General features: G+C 41.7%; 1 protein-coding gene across 1 annotated transcript; it reads right to left on the reverse strand.

Annotated features, from left to right (window-relative positions):
* Window positions 1–1,136: 1,136 nt before the first annotated feature.
* pou1f1 (POU class 1 homeobox 1) lies at window positions 1,137–18,538 on the reverse strand. Its single transcript, XM_088608679.1, has 7 exons — window positions 18,249–18,538; window positions 13,483–13,632; window positions 12,768–12,866; window positions 5,329–5,574; window positions 3,188–3,352; window positions 2,213–2,273; window positions 1,137–1,872 (listed from the first exon to the last, which is right to left on the reverse strand). The coding sequence occupies exons 1-7, from the start codon at window positions 18,391–18,393 to the stop codon at window positions 1,659–1,661; spliced, it is 1,080 nt and encodes a 359-aa protein (XP_088464805.1). The 5' UTR covers window positions 18,394–18,538; the 3' UTR covers window positions 1,137–1,658.
* Window positions 18,539–20,411: the final 1,873 nt, after the last annotated feature.

A 20,411-nucleotide genomic window follows, 5' to 3' on the forward strand; every position in this document is an offset into this window, starting at 1 on the left:
AGACAAAAAATATAAGTAATGGCTTCACAATCTTACAAAAACATGCAGGTAGGGAGGTTTGTTTATGGTCACATTAATAGCAAGCATCTTCCTTGTTACACTGTGTGTAAATATTCCCATCTCAGCCCAATAAAACCATCCAGTGATAGACAGGACAACAGTAATTCAGCACAACCCCAGGACAATAAATTGAAAATAACCCCATGAGGTGACACTGTTCTGAATACACATGCCTGCTCCAGGATCGCTGAAATATGTCTGTTGTCATTCACAACTGTGCAGAATTCAGGCAACTGGAAGCGTTTGGGCTTGCAGATCCTGTGGCTGACATTCGGCAAAACAAAAACAATAACTAGGAAACTGGTGACAGAAAAGGTATGGAACGTCTGATGTTAAACGTTTTCTGTAAAGTTGACAAGCCTATTTCTTTGGTTGCTGCAATGCTCTTTCTAATCCAAGAGCTTTGATAAATACAAATCCTTCCTGTTTATGACACAATGTTACTCATTTATTTACAGAGACATTTTTAAACAGAATATTTAGCATTCTGCGTGTAGAGTTTGAAGTGGCACAGTGGAGTAGTCTTTAACACTGCTGCCTTACCTGGGTAATTTCCTGACTGCTCTGCCTTGTGTGTGGAATTTGCATGTCCTCTCATGTTTAAACTTGACACTACAGTTTCATTTCACCTCCCAAAGACATGTTGACTAGGTTAACTGGTGTCTCTAAATTGTGTGTGTGCTAAAACAACCTCATAGCCATTTCCTGGCACTCTTTCCATAGTGGAGTCCTGCCTTGTGTCCTGTGTTACCAGGGTTGGCTCTGGGTTGCCATGACAAATTCCAGGAACAAACAGCTTTCTGATTACAGATAGATGGATTGGGTTATTAACACAATATCATGGCCTTTTATTGGTCCTAAGAAGTCTGGAGAAAGTCTTGACCTCAGAGCAGCCAACTCTTGGGTCAACAGTTGATATAATAACATGGCATATATTACATATTAATTAGCAGTATGGAAAAACAATATTATCAACTAGAACACACCTACAGTTGAGGCTCATTGAAAACAGGATGACTATTATTTTTTGCATTGAGCTGAAAAAAAAACTTCTTATTCTCTATGTACAGTATATTCACAGTGATGTGGCACATTATAGCTCTGATTTACTTGAGAGACTTGTACTCGGTAACGGAATTCCAAAACTCTGGAAAATGTTTCTCATCGTAAGGCCCCATTTCTTTAAGGAATGGTAATAATTAAATTAGAATTGAATAAGTTAAATAAATTAAACACAGAGTATTTAAAAAAAGTATCAGCACAAACCCTTGTATTATCAGGATATTACTGTAATTGTAAGGCATTTTGTTTTCCCTCAAACATAAAGTAAAACTTCAAACTTGTTTCAAACTGGTCAGTCCTGTTAGTTTTTTTTGCTTGTTTTCCTTATATTGGGGCAGCACTATGGCTACTGTAGTAATGGTATCCCTGTGAGAGAGCTGGTTTAGCATAGGCTGTTTTTCCTATCCGTGGTCATTGTTACTTTCAGGCTTTAAATAGGTTGCCACACCTGCCCCCTTCTTTGCCAAAAACGTAAAATAAAGGACACTGTGGCATTTGTTGCTAATGAGCTGTGAAATGCAGAGACCCTGGGCTCCCTATCTGCAGATTGCAGTCTCCTTGGTAAGAGAGGGAAAGGCACTGTGATGCAGGCTGGTCTTCACACGCTTCTCCCTCTGTCTTCGGTTGCAGAACCAGACCCTGACCACCTCCTTCTCCAGGTGCAGACCCTCGGCCATGCGCACGATCTCCTGGGAGGACGGCTTGCTCTTCTCCCCGAAGTTCCTCTCCAGGGCCTCCTTGGCAGCCAGGCTGAGCGAGTTTACAGGGGAAATACACAGTTCTGTTCAGATACAGCACCAGCACAAAGAGCAGTAACTGACTGGGGACTAAGCTCATGGACGACACAAAGGCTGACCCCTGTAGTCTAGTAAAACTCTTTCCCATCTTCAGATGGAATATTGTGGAACAGCTCCTGTTCTGGAGTCCTGGAGGTTTTACAAATATCTTTCAGTTGAAAATGTTTTTTATCTCATTATGTAATGCAGCCCTTGGGACAACTACAGACCCCCAGAACAGGGTGTGACCCCTGTGACCTGAGGGCACTTACAGCCTCCGAAGCCCACGTCCGAGGCAGTCAGGGTGTCTTTACCTGATGGTGGTTCTCCGCTTACGTTTCCTCTCGTTCATGCCGATTTTCTCATTAAACAGGGCTGTGGAAAGACATGACATTATGTTTTACACCCGCAGAGCCACAGGAAAGACTACAGTGAATCTATGAAATATCATACTGCTGATATTGTAATGAAGAATTGAATGCTCTGAGCCAGCAGCCATGTCACCCTGCAGCTTACAACTGGCAGCCCACTGAAACTAAGCAGGGGAAAAACTAAGGTTGCTGCTGGAAGGGGTGTTAGTGGGGCCAGCAGGGGGTGCTCACCCTGTGGTCTGTGTGGGTCCTAATGCCCCAGTATATTGAGAGGGACACTGTACTATAAAAAGGTGCCATCCTTTGGATGAGACGCAAAACTGAGGTCCTGACTCTCCCAGGCTGTTTCTTGAAAAGAGTAAGGGTGTTACTCCAGTCTCCTGGCCAAATTTCCCATTGGCCTCCTAATAATCCCCATCTATGAACTGGCTTCATTATTCTGCCCTCCTCCCCACTGATAGCTGATGTGTGGTGAGCGTTCTGATGCGCTATGAGGGGAGTCCCCATTACCTGTAAAGCAGTTTGAGAGGAGTGTCCAGAAAGGTGCTATGTAAGTGTAAGCAATTATTATTTTTCTTCTTGCTGTTGTTCCTCACCCAAGGCACGACAGCAATATCTGCAAGTGGGAACTCGAAACCACAACCCACCAGTTATGAGTTCAGGGGCTCACCCACTGCTTTGTGGTGTCAGAATCATGATCATTATCATCATTATTATCACCATCATCACAGAATTCTCAATTTGGTGCCATTTTAGGCACAGCTGAAGATCTGCACCATATGCTTTGTGTATTTCAGAAGAAGCAGGCCTGGAGCGCAACTGGACAGACGCCAGCCAGATGACCCACTTGGACCCTGCTCATGGCTCAGCCTCACAAACACGGGGTCCCCCCCGGCACCTCCCTGCAGGACTCCTCACCGCCAGCCTGCTCCGCCTCCTCCAGCCACTTGGCCAGGATGGACTTGAGCTTGCAGGCGTTCTTGAAGCTCAGCTGCAAGTTCTCGAAGCGGCAGATGGTGGTCTGGCTGAACTCCGAGCCGTGCACGGCGGCCAGGGCCTCGCCCACGTTGGTCTGGGTGTAGCCTGATGGGCATAGGCGGGACACAGGGACATCAGGGAGATGGAATCTCAGACAACATACTGTACGTTTTCGAGGGCTTGCAGCACAATGAAGAATACAATTATTTAAAAAAGACTAGATACTTGAAAAAGCAGGCACAGAAAGGGCAAAGGCCATGATTCGGGAAAATTGGTGGTCTGCTGCTCAGCTGGCATCAAAGGAAGACAGATTGGTGTGATTTTTTTGAAGTTTTAGTCTCAGTAAATTTGACTTAACCCGCACAGCAAAGGGGCAGCCCCCTGACCATAAGATGAGGAGGCTCGGACCAGGGAGAGGAGTTGCCCAGCGGAGAGCTGCCGAGGTGGAGATGAGATGGAGGAGGGATTAAAAAGACGAGCGTGCGGGAGAAAAGGCTGAGGTATAGGATGGCTAGCTTTTTAAATGTAGAGAACGATGTTGGAAAAGACTCTGATTTAGAACAGCTGAGGAGAATTGCACTTGGGCTGCTGTCTTTCCCAACTTTCTTCGTAAACTCCATGCATTGAATCTGAGATATTCAGTCCACACACATTATTTGTGAATGTAAGTGTATTCTTTGTGTGGGAAAATGAAAGCAGTAAGGATGAGAAAGCTTTGTGCTATTTGGAAAATATCACATTATTTTTGGATGAAGAGTTTGTGGAATAGCACAATGTTTGTTTCCTTCTCCTGGAAAAATAAAATCACCCAGGGTGCTGTATTTCTTCAAGAAAAGTGCTGAGAAATCGGCGTATGACCATTTGGCATAGGATTTACTGGAAACAAAAGCCCCATAAAACTCTACTGCAGAAAAAAATAGTATAAAAAGTAGCCAGATTTGGCAAAAGAATTGAATTGAATTAAACTGAGGGTTGAGGGCCTCTTTTTCAAGACACCATAAAAACAGCACAGAAGATCCATCCATCCATTTGCTTTTGAACCACTTCAGCTAATTCTGGGGTGCGGGGGAGCCTGTGAATATCAGTGGGTGCAAGGTGAGGTACACCCTGAACAGGACTCCAGTCCATTGCAGGGCACACACAGACACACCTGGTCGGTTAAAACCTTTTACTGTCTTAGACCTTTTAAGCCAATGTCCGCCTGGAATTTCCTCCTCTTAAACATTTTGTTATATCTCTGCAGCAGAACATAGCAGGAGCCTGTTTCAGGTTTTAAATTGAATCTTACCCTCTTGGCTTTGAGTGTGAACAGTCAAGTTTCTTTTATTCCTTAATGTGTCCACTCAGCAGAAAAACATGAAAAAAACAGCAGGCGAAAATTTGTTTGGGGTCTTCAGAGGTCAGCATTTTCAATTCTAAGCCTGTCAGGTAGCTGAAAATGGTTGTAGGCCTTGTCCTAGTTGTCTACTAGTTTGGATAAAAATTTGGGACAAATTGATCAATTTGAAAAAATTCAACATAACGTTTTGTGAAGACTGGACCTGGAATGAAATTTCTCGCATCCCAAAATAAATGAGAAAACTTATTGAAAGCAATGACAATAAAAGCCATTGCAATTGCCGTGAAAACCTTTCGACACTGCAAGAGCAAATCTTCCCAGAGAAGCCAGTTAACCTTCCAGGTATGCCCTTCACCTGTGGGAGGAAGCCAGATCCACAGAGGAAACCGAATACAGGGAGAACAAACAAACTAACACCATTCCAGGGATTCAACCCAGTGATGCTTACCAGTGCACCGCCCTGAAGTATTTCCGTAAATGTAGGCAAAATCTCCCAACACAGGAGATAAAATTCACCCACATTAAGAAAGTTTTTTGCATTCATGTTGCGGAAACAACAATATGCATCCTTTTGGTCAGTTCCTTAACTGAATTCGCTTGTTTTGGAATGTGACCTTGTCGAATTACATTTGTGAAGCTAAAAACCATGACAACCCATGCTTTCTCTTCCCCCTGTTTCCCTTGGTTGCGTGTCTTTACACCGGAGGAAAGGCTGCGGGTCTGTGCAAGGAACGGGACTCACCCAGCTTGATCCTCCTGAGCTTGAAGTCGTTGGCGAACTTTTCCAGCTCCCTGATCTGGGGCGAGTCCATGTCCACGGGCTCCTCCGGGGGGCGGCTCTTCTTCCTCAGCTCCTGCTTGAAGTCCCCCAGACTGGGCTCCTCGGACAGCAGGGCCTGGGGCAGAGGGGGGAAGGGGTGGCCCAGGGCACAGGAGCCGGAGCTCAGTGTGTGCTCCGGAAACTTGTACAGGCAGGGGCCCAGTCCGCCTGCGGACACAAATGTACATCCCCCCGGGGGGGGGGTCAAAGCTCATAGCACCACCTACAGTACTGCGCAGCGAGGAAAACCGGAAAAATATTAAACGGCAGCAGCATTTGTCCTGAACACTGGCACTGGTCCCTGTGGTTCTGGCAGCGCCATGTTCCAAATGCCAGTCTGAGACTCGGAGGGTTCCTTGCTCATTGGACACTGAGGAAGACTACAGTCGTGCTCGTCTTGTTACAAAACAGAAAGCAAAGACCTCCGAGACCCTCGGGGGTCTTCAGGTAAAGAGAAAGGAGGGTCCCCGAATAACTGTGGTGACGCATCACCCCAAAGTTTTCCGTGTGAAACCAGACATCTGACTCAGTGATTTGTTTTGCTCTTATTGATAGAATGGCCTTGACTGTGTTTTTACTGTGAGTTTTAGTGTTGCATTTAATCTTTTGCTCAGTCTGTTATGTGTTATTACCAGACCAAGGAGCAATTGTAGGATCTAATGGTCTGATTAGTTGATTTGGATGACGAGAGAGATGTGCAAAGAGAGGTCCTGGGTGCGAAATTTATACATAGGAAAGCTGAAGTGTGCGAGTTCAGGATATAACCTTCCAACCAAACTTCTGTTCTAAACTCTATATAAGCTAATATGTTTTATTCAACTGTACATATGTCCTCGGATCTGGTTTCTGACTGGATCGCTCAGCGTCGAACAGAGGCCTGCAACCTGCGTCTATAAACCTATAAAGAAAACCGCTTAGTACAAACTTCTAATTAACCGGATTCATCATTTAATGAATACTTTTATGAATAATCTTTATGATTTAAATGTTTTAAGTAATAAAAAAATTCATAAGAAAATATTATTGGGAACATTTCCCATTCCAAAGGAATTCCACAAGTTAATCACATCACAACACCTAAAACACTCCCTAATATTGTTGTCAATCACAGTCTTTGTAAGGAAATGTTAGAGACATCCATTTTCAACCAAATCCTTTAAATCCAGTGCTTTTGTTCTTCTGTTTACAAACCTAAGATTTCTTTTGAGTAAAAGTGGTAAACATCTCCACCTTGTGGCTAAAACCAACACAAAAGGAACTCATTGCAAGAGCACTTTGGATGCACACTCCTGGAATTTGGTGAGGATGTCTTTTGAATGTTGTAGTGACCTGCTGCCTCAAAGGAATTGCTCCCTGATTATTATGTCGTACACACGTGACATAAAACCTCAGCAATACAGGATCTTCAGGAAGTTACGTTTCTGTTCAGTGTCATTCATCCATTCATTTTCTAACTGCTTCTTCCAATTCAGGATCGCAGGGGAACCTATCCTGGCAAGCAACTGGTGCAAGGCAGGGTACACCCTGGACAGGACAGCAGTCCATCACAGGGCAGACAGACACACTCACACCTAGGGCCAATATTCTTAGAAGGCAGTTAACCTACAGTACCAGCATGTCCTGGGACTGTGTGAGGAAACTGGAGCACCTGAAGGACATCCAGGTGAACATGGGGAAAACATACAGACTCCACACCAATAGCACCCCAGGTCTGAAATTGAACCCAGGGCCCCAGTGCTTTGAAGCAGCAATGCTAACTACTATGCTACTGTGCCATTCCCAGTGTCATCGGAGTGTCATGGGGGTATGTGAAAAGACACATTCCTAAAACAAGAAATTGTATATGGCCAATAAAGTGATCTGATCTGATCTTATCTATCCAGTGGCCTTCATGATGTCAATAACTTGTCATTTAGGAGTCCCTGTCTGGTCTAAAAACACCCATCTACTGTACATAACCGTTGTGTGATAAAGCTGCGAGGTTTCTGGTTGCATTATTAAGCCATGGATGCTTGACAGCTTCTTCAAAGGTGCAATGTGGATAATCTCTCTCCTGCCTATAAGTAAAGACAATTTTAAGTGGCAATTGTTATTTTTGACCCCAAGCTTGCAAAACAAGGAAATTATTTTAAAATAGGGTGGCACTGCTGGGGCCCTGTGTTCAGTCCTGAATGCAGGGGGTTGTTATCTGTGTTAAGGTTGTATGCTCTTCCTGTGTTCACATGGGTTTCCTCTTGATGCTGCAGTTTCCTCCTATAGTCCAGAGACATACTGGTAGGTTAGCTGGTCCTGCTGTGAGTGTGTGTGTCTGTGACTGCCCTCAGGCAATCTGTTCAGGTTGTATCCTGCTTGCTGGGATAGGTGACCTGTTACGCTGAATTGCATGAAGCAGTTCTAAAATGGATGAATTGCTTTTATAATAGGATCAGGATGTTCAGTGGGCTCTCTGCAGACTGCACTTCTAAGACATCTTAAGAATATTCCTCCCTTAGTTTGCCTGTATTAGAAAAGTGATAGTGTGGGCTACCTATCACAATTAAAAGTTACACACAAGCTGTATGACTGTTTGCTATGTGTGGAGCAGTGGTTAGGGCTCTGGACTTCTAGCTAGAAAATTGTGGGTTCAAATCTCAGGTAAGATGCTGTTTTTGTACCTTTGAACTACTGTAGGTACTTTGTATATATTGTTTCACTTACATACTATAGGTTTCTTTGGGTAAACATGTCAGATAAACAAGTTGGTAAGTAGTAAATGATTTGAGTGATGGGGCCAGAGTTGGAGTGTTCATGCTCGCCTGGGAGGCTTGTGTGGAGCCTACATAGGTTTTTAAAAAATTGTTAATAAATAACAATAGTGCTGGCTATCGCTGTCTTTAGCAGCAGTAAAGAACTTCTCTGGTTCCCGTCTCTCCAGCTTCTCTCTTCTTGACTCAGCATCCCTAAACAAACTAGTTACGCGCATGAAACCCACCACATCTATTTTAGATCCCATTCCCACCACTTTATTCCAGTCCTGTTTCTCTTCTCTCTGTCCCATTGTCCTCAATATAATACACGAATCCTTGAGAACCGGCATTGTACCAACGGTCCTCAAAACTGCTGCTATTACCCCAGTGCCAAAGAAGCCTAACATGGCTCTCGACAATCTTAACAACTTTCGCCCCATCTCCAACTTACCCTTTCTCTCTAAAATTCTAGAACGTGCTGTCACACTTCAGTTACATAACCACCTCATGACAAACAACCTTTTCGAACCCCTCCAATCTGGCTTCCGTCAACTTCACAGCACAGAAACCGCCCTAGTCAAAGTCACCAACGATCTCCTAATAGCTTCTGATTCTGGTTCTCTTTCCATACTCATCCTTCTTGATCTCAGTGCTGCCTTTGACACTGTTGACCATAACATCTTGCTTTCTCGTCTCGAGACTGTGTTTGGAGTCTCTGACACTGCCCTCAAATGGTTTAAGTCTTACCTCACTGATCGCTGTCACTTTGTCTCTCTCAATGGGTACAGGTCTGAAATCGGTCTTGTCAAGTCTGGTGTCCCCCAGGGCTCAATACTGGGTCCCTTGCTCTTCAGCATTTACATGTTCCCACTTGGTCAGCTTTTAAGATCACATGGCCTCAGCTTTCATTTTTACGCTGACGATACTCAAATATACATCCATACCAAACCCGACACTGACGTGGCTGTCTCTATTCTATCTAATTGCATCTCTGACATAAAAATTTGGATGACTCAAAACTTCCTTCATCTTAACTGTGACAAGACTGAAGTCATGCTTATTGGTACCCCCCATCAACTTCGTAAAGCCAGTCCTGTAACCCTGTCTGTAGATGGCTCTGTACTAGAGCTTCAATCAAAATTGAAAAACCTTGGGGTTATATTCGATTCTGGCTTAACATTCGACCCACATGTACAGCATACTGTCAAAACATCTTTTTTTCACCTTAGAAATATCGCAAGACTACGCCCTATGCTATCATTAACTGTGGCTGAAAAGCTGATCAACATATTTGTATTCTCCCGAATTGACTACTGCAATGCTCTGCTCCCTGGTGTATCTAAATCTACTCTGAACAAGCTGCAGTATGTCCAAAATTCAGCAGCCAGAATCCTGACCAGGTCTAGTACAAGTGTTCACATTACTCCTATCCTGGAGTCCTTGCACTGGCTTCTGGTCAAATTCCGCGTAGACTTTAAAATCCTCATGCTCACCTACAAGGCTTTACATGGCTTGGCACCTCAATACCTGTCTGAACTTTTATCGCCCTACTCCCCACCTCGCAACCTCCGCTCTTCAAATTCTGCCCTCCTTACTGTCCCCCAAGCCCGTCTACATTGTATGGGCGACAGGGCCTTCTCCTGCTATGCCCCCAAGCTCTGGAACTCTTTGCCCAAGGATATTAGAGAGTCACCTTCTCTAAACTCCTTCAAATCCAGACTCAAAACCTTCTTCTTCAGAAAAGCCTTTACTTAACTGGTTCCATTCTTCACCCCTCTGCTCTTCTTAATACCATCTTCCACGGTCTCCTCTATTTTTATTGTTGTATTGTTGTAATTATAATTGTGTCCTGTCTTGTGAAATTTTCTTATTTATTGTTGTAGTCTTCTTATTTATTGTTATTGTCATCCTGTAAAGCGCTTTGAGAAGCCACCTTTAAAGGCACTATATAAAATAAAGTTTATTATTATTATTATTAAAGATATAGCTATATTAAGATAAATTTGAATTGGTATTTATTCACTTCCAGGGTTGTATGGTTCATCTCCTAGACCAGGGATGGACAATCCAGGTGGGTTAGTCTATAGGTTTCCTAGGTCTCTTCAAAGCACCAGCACCTGAGAAGCTGTTAAACTGGTCCCCACTAACCAATAACAAGCAGGTGGAGCCTGTTAGAGCCGAGTTAGAATGAGAGCCTGTACTGGCCCTCCGGGACCAAGACCAGAGTTGCCCTCCCCTGGTCTAGCAGCCATAGGTTTAGATATGGCTGGCACAGCTCGTACTACATTTTGATTATTCACTCAACAGCAGAACCTGGAAGGACGGTGGGAAGCTTCCTAATAGGCAGAAGAGCGCCGTTGGGTTTTCAATGCAGCTCCCCTTCAGGACCACCTGATGGCAGTGCTCTGCTATTAACTTGAAGGCAGAATCAGCCTTACTCGGCCGACTCCGGCGCTTCAGAAGGGAAGTGATCGTTCCTAAATATTTGTTTCTTTTTATGGCACGTACGTAAATAAATGCATTTTGAGGCTTATAAATCAAATCATTTGGAATATTTTTTCTGATTTTATAGAGTGCCTTTCCACGGTGATCTTCTTTTAAAAATGTCTTTACAATGAGTCATATTAGACGAAAGTGGAGCTCTGCTTATTAACACTTGATTATAATTGCGTGTAATTAGCTGAGAAATTAGAAGCACAGCACACGCTGATCAACAGTGACTCCCCGTCTGACGTCTCATCTCAGAGCGACACTGGCTAGCTTCCAGAATCCTATTATTGACCGAATCCTAGTGGCATCTGATTGTTTCTGCTGGTACCTGTGGTAGTGGATAGGACAGCTTTCTAACTGATGAAGTTTGTTAGCTGATGAGTCACGGACTGGGCTGCTCTGAGGCTATAGGTGCATTTAAAAGATGGAAGCACCTTCAATCTAAAGAACCTAGACTGACGTCATAACGTTGTGATGTAATCTAATGTTGATACAATGCTTTAAAAGTAGTTGTGGTATGGTAAACTAGGCATTCTTTATTTACATTGTATAGTCTTTTCTCATTCTTACAGTGATGGTCAAGGTATTTTCCATACTGACCAACCAGAGCTGAAACAGCTTCACATTTAATGGATGGCACATTTTTTACATTTACTTTGGACTGTGCTATAATCCTGCACGACACAAAACAAGATTAAAAGGTGCATCATTACAGCTGATTGATAAGAATCACCATCAGGTAATTTCTCCTAAAAGATTGCATGTAACAACATGCACATTAGAAAATACCACAGTCTGCTTTTCATACCTTAGTGATGTGTCTGTGATTAGTTTTCCAATATGTATTTAAATATAGATTTATTAGAAAGGAAGTAATTGTATTTTAAAGAATAAAAGGAGCTGGGATCTTTCCTAAGTAAACACTGGAAACATGTTCATTCTTAATTCCATATCGAGATATTAGGTAAATTAATGACTCACTGAAATTACTTAAGTTCATATTATTTTTTAAATATATAGCAGCTAGTGTATTTTTCTATGAATGACTCACACCTTCATAAATGTGATCTATATATTCCACTTCCTTCTCTCTGTTTAGGCAAAATTGCTCTCCTGTTTTTACTTAATGTGCATCTACTGTAAGTGATGAAGTGTGAGGTATCTAAGTGTATCTAAGTCTGAATGTCTTAAAGTTCACATATCTAAGAGAGCACTTAAAACCCAATTTCCTGCTGTTGACACATTTGTAGATATCCCCATTGTGCCCAAGTTTTTAATCTGAACACAAATCATTTTATGATAACTTGGCGCAAACATCGTGCCTGGACGAACAGAATTTGTCAATACTTTTGAGGATTTTGAAAACTTGTATCAGGATCCCTTGTAGTCTCTTTGTTTAAGACTAAAGATACTCAGTTCTATTAACTTGTCATAGTAGGAAATAGCAATACATCTAATCATTGTTCTTTAGACTGATTCCAGAGAAGAAATGTATATACAGTATACTGTACTTTTTGTAACGTGGTGACCAAAATCATGTATGATATCCTAAATACTTCATTCTAAATTATTCTAAAGACCATTGTACACATTTTAACATAATATCTTTGAGATAGATTCTACACTTTTAACAATATATCCTTACATTCAGTTTGTTTGTGTTTATTGTCTGAAGGAGGAAAGTTATCCTGTACATCTCACTTTCTTCAGGATCACCAGGTAAAACCAATCTAGAGGACACATGTACACTTAAAACTGAGAACAGGAGGCACTTCTTCATTCAAAGAGTTGTGGGTGCATGGAACAAGATGCCCAGCCATGTTGTTTAAGCTCATTAATTCATAAAACGTCATTACAACACAAAAACGCATTACATGTCAAAGAGATGTTGAAATTAAACCTCTTAATCCAACTTTTTAAATAAAATTCGTATTGAAGAACAACAATTTTGCTGTTATTTCACTTTGCTTCTATGTGATGTAAATTTTATTTGCTTAAAAAAAACCCAAACACAGATGCTGTAGATCAATTGCAATGAACTGAAATAAGCATGCTAGCTGGGGATGATCCTCAGATAGCACCTTACTCCACACTAAATCTGCAAGTCCATTCCAATTGACCCCGTATGTCTGTATTGAGCATTACCTTGTAGAGTGTTGGCTCCATTCACAACATTGGGGTGAGGGACACTGCACGTCTGCAAAATTCTGGTCTGGGAGATGCTGGCTGATAGCATTTCCTGCGCTGTGGATTAAAGACCTGCGTTAGACAAGACCCTCTCTGACTAAAGTGCAGTGCTTTAAGTGCCACAGGGAGTCAAAAAACAAGACTTGTTTTGATGTGAAAGATAATTTCTTGCAAAATACGACCATGCCGTGCTAGCCTGGGGCCCCCTCTACTCACACCCACCCCAAAAAGAAAATCTTGTATGATCCTAGAAAAAAGAATCTTCTGGTTTTTGAGACAAGATGTTTAATGGATTGATTCAAATACCAGAATGGAGTCCTTCATGAATCTAATGAGAAATACCTTCTTCTATATCGCAGGGATATTAAAGGTATTCTAGAAAGATGCCAGCTGTATAAATGGAGAAGTCTCAAAAAAGTCTCTTTTGTTTCTAGTTTGAGGTGAAAAGGGGGAATTCATTCACCTGGGCAGCTTTATACAAACACATACTGTACCACACATAAAAAGTGCTAAATAAACCCTCTGTTCTCCCTATCCTAAGAACATAACTGTAGTTGTGGTGACTCAAGCTGCTGGTTATCTCTGGGGCTCTGATTAAGCAGCCAGGTGGTTGTCATTTGCCTTTTGTGTCTGACTGTTTGGCTGAGTGTTTCTCCGTGAACGCTGGACTCACCTGCCATCATGCCGTAAGTGGTCTGCTGGTTGCCGTAGTGACAGGCCGGCATAGAGTAGTGGAGCCCGGCGGAAGCATTGCCGAGCGCCGAGGAGGACAGATGCATGTGGGAACGCTTGGAGGACTGGACAAGGGACAGGCCAGAGGGCACTGCAGGAAAGAGAAGACAGCACCCCGTCACAGCACCTGCGAATGGGCAAACAACTGAGGCAGCGCAAGCCACGGCCTTTGTAATCTACAGTATACAGCAGCTTGTCAAGCAATGGCACCTCCATATTAACTCAGTCCACACATCTGGAACATTCTCATAAGACTCCTGCAATGCTGCTCAGTTATGGCGTTTCATAATGGTACAGTACATCAGCTTCCATTCGCTTTTTCTTGATAGGGAGTAGGGACAGGAAAATGGGAAAATGATTCACTCTGGTAAACCTTAATTAAAACTTCTTTTCCACACTTCATGTGTGGTGAGTTATCGAGGGGCTATAAACCACAGTCTTTTTACAGAGATCATAACTTGGCTTCTTGTGTTCTTATCCCGAGCTGCTGCTGCTTTTCATCTGAACAATTAAATATCTGTTCTCTACCCACATGAGCTTAAGTTGTCATTAAGACAGTTTAATAATAGGTTATGAATCCTTAACAGGAAAGTTATGCATTAAAAAAAAGATCAAGATCCAAAGCCTAATTTGCAAATGCCCTTGATTTCACAAATCCAGAATACCACCGTTATTCTGACGGGTAGAATTTTATTGTGTCAAAGCACGAGAGATGATTATAAAGAACTTTTTTCCAGGAAAAAAATACATATTGAAGCCTCTTTATGTTACAAAAAACAACAGCAGATGGTTAGGTAAGTCACAAATAAGTCACGGTGGGGACAATGTTCTGACTTTTGGAAATATGGATTTTCCATTATTTATTCTCCCCAGTGAGAGCCTGGTTATCCCATTATGTTTCCTTTTGTTGCGCAAACATTGCTGCAAGATGTAGAAGCAGCTTCTCCTCTGCTCATTATAAACATACTGTGGCGTTTTCACAGGGAGCAGGAGTGAGGCTAAGGTACAGTACAATGAGAGAGAAGTTCATTGCATATGTTCGCACAGGACAGGTCAGGCTCATTATTTTATATCTCAAAGCTATTTGTTCTTGTCTCAAACTGTGCATTTTTTTTTGGTAACACTGTATGCTCAGGGTTGTCATTTCAATTTCTAAAGAAAATAAGAGCATAGCAAAGGGACAAAATGCGAGGAAGCCTTTGGCCTTCTTGGAAAAAATTAATCCACTGATCTCACTCATCCAGTTCTTTAAAGAAGCTTTAAACAATCGTGTTCCACGCTCCCACAACTTGAGCAATTTTTAAAATTATTTTTATTCTTTTTTATTTTTTATTTTGGTGACCACAATTCTAAACAATGTTCTAAATAAGGGCTTATTATTGTAATGAGCAATTCTATTCTTAACATAACATCTCTTGATTTTATTTCTGTGCTTTAAGCCTATAATACTATTTGCTTTTAACATTGTACTGTACATGATGCATCTATTGTCTTAAATCTTTTCTCCAGTTTCATAAGTATTTCTACATCTTCTACAGATGTTGGTATCACCTGAGAACTTGACTTGTTCACTAATTACACCAGAATCTGGATCATTGATATAAATTAGGAAGAGCAGTGGTCCTTATACAGATTCCTGTAATAGTTGTTAATTAATTACTTTAAACAACCTGATAATTACAATATCTACATTTTCCTTTTTTACCAGGCAGGAGACAGTAGAAAACAAAAAGAAAACAAATTCCCATTTACAACACTGTCCATTATACAGTATCTTTCAACAGCCTGATAGCAACTACTCTATACTGATGATTAATTGCATGTTTATTCCGAATGCTCAAATTGTCTTCAAATATAGAAGTTACACTGCAAACAGTGTGCATAGCTAATTTGTGCATTTGTTAATTATAAATACTTTTTTGCAATCCTTAAAATGTTGCCCTTTTTACTAAAGACAAAACCAATTATCTATTTCAAAAGCTCTTTGGGAGTTATTTCCACTGTAATTTTTTTTATATGAGACAGCCATACATTGAGAAATAGATTCAAATGCATCATTTTGTAAATTGCAGACATGTTATCAGTGCTTATGGACAATCACCAAGGCAAAACACAATGCCGTTGCAAAGACACGTAGATTAAAATGATTTTGGTATGGAGGACCCAGCAGTGCCTTATTAAAAGCTTGACCAACAGAAAAATTCAAGCCCAAAAACCTAGAACCTGGGTTACTTTCTTGAACATACTGTATTGATTCTGACAAATCTTTCATCTAATGACATTATACCCATTTCATCAGTTCAGGATGGCAGCAACAGTATAACAAATCCATTGCATTTAAAAGGGCAAACATGTTCACATTTCCTTGCTTTGTCTAAATATGTATAAAGCAGGATTAAAAGTAATTTTAGACAGTAATGATGTTGTAAAACAGCCATGATTTCACCTGCATATTTTCCCACAATCCATAGTATTTTATGATATTATTTTGAAAGATCCTTGCTGACTTCAATGGTGTTGTATTATTGTAAAAAGTTCTAAACACCCCAAAAATCTGAAGTACACTCCATTATCCCCCGTCAGCATTAGGGGTGTATCCAATGCCATATGTACTGTAATCACTTCAACACAATCAAAACCACTGAAGCACTCATGCAATGGCAATTAACTGCATGCACACACCTGATTTTTCCTGATGATCTAAATTTCCCTTAATGTGATACAAGCTCTGAAATATTATTAGATTATTAAAACAGTAAATTCGGCACAGCATGAGGGTATTGCTGATGGCTTTTGTGTCACAATATAGTCACTGAAAATTACACAATTCATTATTTCCTCCTAACGTTTTTAGAAATGCGCCACGCATGCAATTTCTGGAACACAGGACAACTACAAATTAATCTGCCAGGAAACGTCAAATTTAATAGTGGGTCCTTACCATGCAGGATTTCAGGAGCGATGCCTTGCATTGTAAATGCCTTCAAAACTGTGGCTCCCATATTCACATAAATCATGACTCTTGAGACGCAATACTTGCTTTCCCACTTGTAAAATTCCAAGTACTAATATAGTGTAGTATAAACACATTTACACCAATATTACCTTCTTTACTCTCATTCATAATCAAGTATAACAGTATGCATGTTGCTGTGTTCAGCACATGAAGAAAGCGTGATTTAGAATCATCTTTAAAAACTCTTTCTTATTTGTGCTTTAACATGTTAATTTTTAGTTCACCTTGTTGTTAATACCTTTTAAAAAACACACACTGCTTACTAAAGTTTTTGCTCACCAATAATTCCTAACTAGCTTGATGCTTGGTTGTATGTGAAACCTTACTGATACAGGTAGGTTAGAGTACAATAAAATAAAACACACTGCAAAGCTTCATTTAATTAATTGGAAGAGCCTGTATTCTGCTATAATGCCATGTCTCTGCACCCGCACCAAACATAGAAACAACTCAAGGACATTTTGGTCTACCAGATGTTCCAGTGTGGTAGCTTTTCTTTACAAAATGCACCATTTAACTCAACAAAAAGACCAGGACAAGGTCATTAGATCGTCACCCCTAAGAGCAAAGAGCTTATTTAAAGTCTTTCCTTTCATCCAACAAAATAAAACTAATAGGGATGGGACAGGTGCAATACAGGAACAGCAACCTTTCCATTTCAATTTTAATCTGATGCACTGAGTGCTAACTGAACAGAACATTACTCACAATATAAGTTATTCTTATTTGTGTCTTCCCTGCAGAGGTCAATGAATAGGCAGTTTATTCCTATTCCTTCAGAAAAATGGAGACAGGCTCACACAAGCACGCACATACGGAAAGACTTGCTATGGCAAATGCACACACACAGAAACATCACCCACACACAGAAAGATCTGCGTGCCAGCAAACATGCAGATGTCCAACTTGCCCTTCATAAAAAAAAAGAAAAATCCTTGCCTGAAAACAGCACAGAAAGAGAGCCTCAGCCTTATTTTCTAGGGTCAATTCTGGCATCACATGGCTTAGATCGTGCCACGATCAACAGTTCTGATCTCAAGGGTTTTGCAAACCTGGAGATACAAGCTAAAAATTTTAAATCACACATGCAGCAGTCTCCATTTTGACTGGATGCAATGCTTTAAGAGCACTTGTCCCTCACGCAACAGCTTGCGTTGAGAAATGCGTTTTGGCATGATTTTCAAAAAAGGTGTACAGTAAATGCCCTTGGGTCAGCCGCCTATGCACAGTAAACCTGTCACCAGCCACTCCTGTCCAGCTTTAACTCACCAGTGCTACAGTACATGTTTCTGCAATTGCTGCGATTTTCAAACTAGTCTGAGCTTTTGCAGGAAAGACCATGTGTCTCCATTGTCTTTGCAAAGCCAACAGCAGGTGCATAACCATTGCTGAATTAGGAGGCTGTGTTTTCCACCAGCTTAGAGAAGAATGGAACAGCAAGACTCCCATTATTCTCATGTGGAGAAGTACTGGAGGAGTATTTGAAGTGCTACAGGAGAACTCGTTAAACCGAAACAGCGCAACTCAAAACTGTTTTTAGAGCAGAACCTTCTGTCTCGGGGATCGTGGCGGTTGGTGTGGAATGGAATGAGGCTCCACGTGTGAGCAGCCGAGGCCGTCAGTTTGCCACATGCCAGCTGGGCAGACTGAGCATCACGCGGCCGCGGAGGTGTGGGGCGAAGGCTGGGTACCTGTGGGCACCACGCCGGCGGAGTGGTTGGAGACGGGCAGGCACTCGCCAGGGCCAGGGTGGTGCATGATGAGGGGCAGGGCGGAGGAGTCGGCGGCGGCGAGGGCGGCGAAGGAGTCGGCGCTGGCGAAGGCCTGGCACGTCATTCCCTCTACCGGCCGGGGCGTGCTGCGCTGGTGGCCCCCGGCCCGCGGTCACTCAGGGGCCCCGCTGGGCCGCGCGAGGGCTGGGTGAGAGATGGCGCCGCGTACCTGGGCGAGGATGTCCGTCTTCTGAGGATCCCTGCCTTGCATAAACTCATGAGACGGCTGTCTGGCGCGCTCAGGCCGTGTGCAGGTATTTATACTGGCCCCCGGAGCCTGCTCATTCATTTTAATTCTCCTTCTCAGGGGTATTACCATAGAAGAGCCGGTACCTGTGTCCTCTGGTACAAAGCAGGATAATTAGGGAAAAAAGGGAAACCCGATACTCTTTTTTTTTCTGCTCACCTCTTACTAAATCTGTGTGTGTGTGGAAGAGGCTGGATGTGATTTTGTTTAGCCTTTCATGAATATTAGCCCCAAAATGCACAGAAAGACCAGTCTCCTCGGCTTCATGCTCTGAAGCGCCGCAGCAGAACGGGGTGTTTTTATATTTCATGGTGGGCTAAGTGTGGTTTTTGCGCTCGATCTCTCTCCCGGAGATAAATGAAGCTTTCAATACTGAAGAAGGAAACTGATTCCAAGGTATTGTGCAGTTATCAGTGCACAACGCGTTCACACAGCACCGGTGAAAGTAGAATAACTAATCCTAATCATTTACAATCCTTTCACCATCGATCATTGTGGATAAGATTATATACGCAGCTGTGCAAACATTTGAGATATCATTGACTCCTCCAGGAGTTAAAATCGATTAATATTATGCTATAGAAGAAACCAAGCTTGTCATTGAAAATTTTTTAATTCAGACTGGTCAGAACAATCATGTCTAATCACAACAACTCATTATTAAAACATTTTACTGTATTTGCTCATATGAAGCATCTGATATGAAGTGTTGTAGTAGCTAATCCATCACATTTACCAGTCTAGTCTCATTGACTCATTGTTAGGTGATCTTTGTTGTGAACATGATTTGTTTCTCTTTACACTTCCATAAAGCTGAAATGATACTTGATCAGGATTAATTATTTTGAAGCCATGATTGTCTATGTCTGTGATTTTTGCACAGCAATGTATTATAGCACAGTTCTCACCAAGGTACTGTATCTCATCACTTTTGAAATCAAGTTAAAGTTTCAGGCAGATATTTTGGGCATTTTGGGCATTTTGTTAAACCTTACACAATCTTAACCTCCAGACTACACTGGCAACCTACAAAAGTGCCTCAGAATAACAGATTTTTATGCTCTGCCTTGAAAATAATGATAAATGATATAATGATAAAGACAGCCTTCAGGTCTGATTGCATTATTTATTTCCTCATCTAACTGTCCACAAATAAAACCCAATCAAATCTCTAAATCTATGAGACTACACAGAGGGAAATTAGACTTTTCTTAAATTAAATTTAAATGACTTAAAAGGAAGCTTTGCAGATTCCAAGCATTATTTGTTGAATATTTTTTCCCTTTCAAAGTTTGTGTTTGGGATATTTGAAAATGCATTTCTCTCTTTGTTATTTCCAGATGCTCCATGACTGTGAGCTTTGACTGTTGTAGAGAGCAGGGTGTGAAGGAGAACAATACTTATTCTGCATTTGGAAGCAGCTTAACACACCTCCTTTTGTTTCTGGGAATGTAGCAGGAGGTTTAGGACGACTGTGTTTGTTTAAAGAAGTAATTGTGGTCTTTAATTATAATTAGCTTAATGTCTGTGTTAAGTTAAGGTCTGTTGGTGTTCTACCTGGGTAGACAGCAGCGGAGAACCAGCTGGCTGTGGTGGATTAGAAGGATGTGGGTTGTTTTGTGTATGGATTTGTGTAATAGTTAAAATGAGTCTATCTACAGATGTGAAGCTGCATTTTGTTTCCAGTTTTCATTCCCACTTTGAGGCTATTCTACCCCGTATGAACGCCTGCACTCTAATTAATTTAAACACTTGTGTTTTGTTTTTGGTAGCAGTTCTTTGAAAGAAGAAGCTTAACTTCCATTCCTATGATTCCTCTGATAAAACTAACTAAT

Source organism: Lepisosteus platostomus, chromosome 2 (assembly GCF_059453375.1).
Source record: "Lepisosteus platostomus isolate fLepPlt1 chromosome 2, fLepPlt1.hap1, whole genome shotgun sequence".
NCBI classification, from domain to species: domain Eukaryota; kingdom Metazoa; phylum Chordata; class Actinopteri; order Semionotiformes; family Lepisosteidae; genus Lepisosteus; species Lepisosteus platostomus.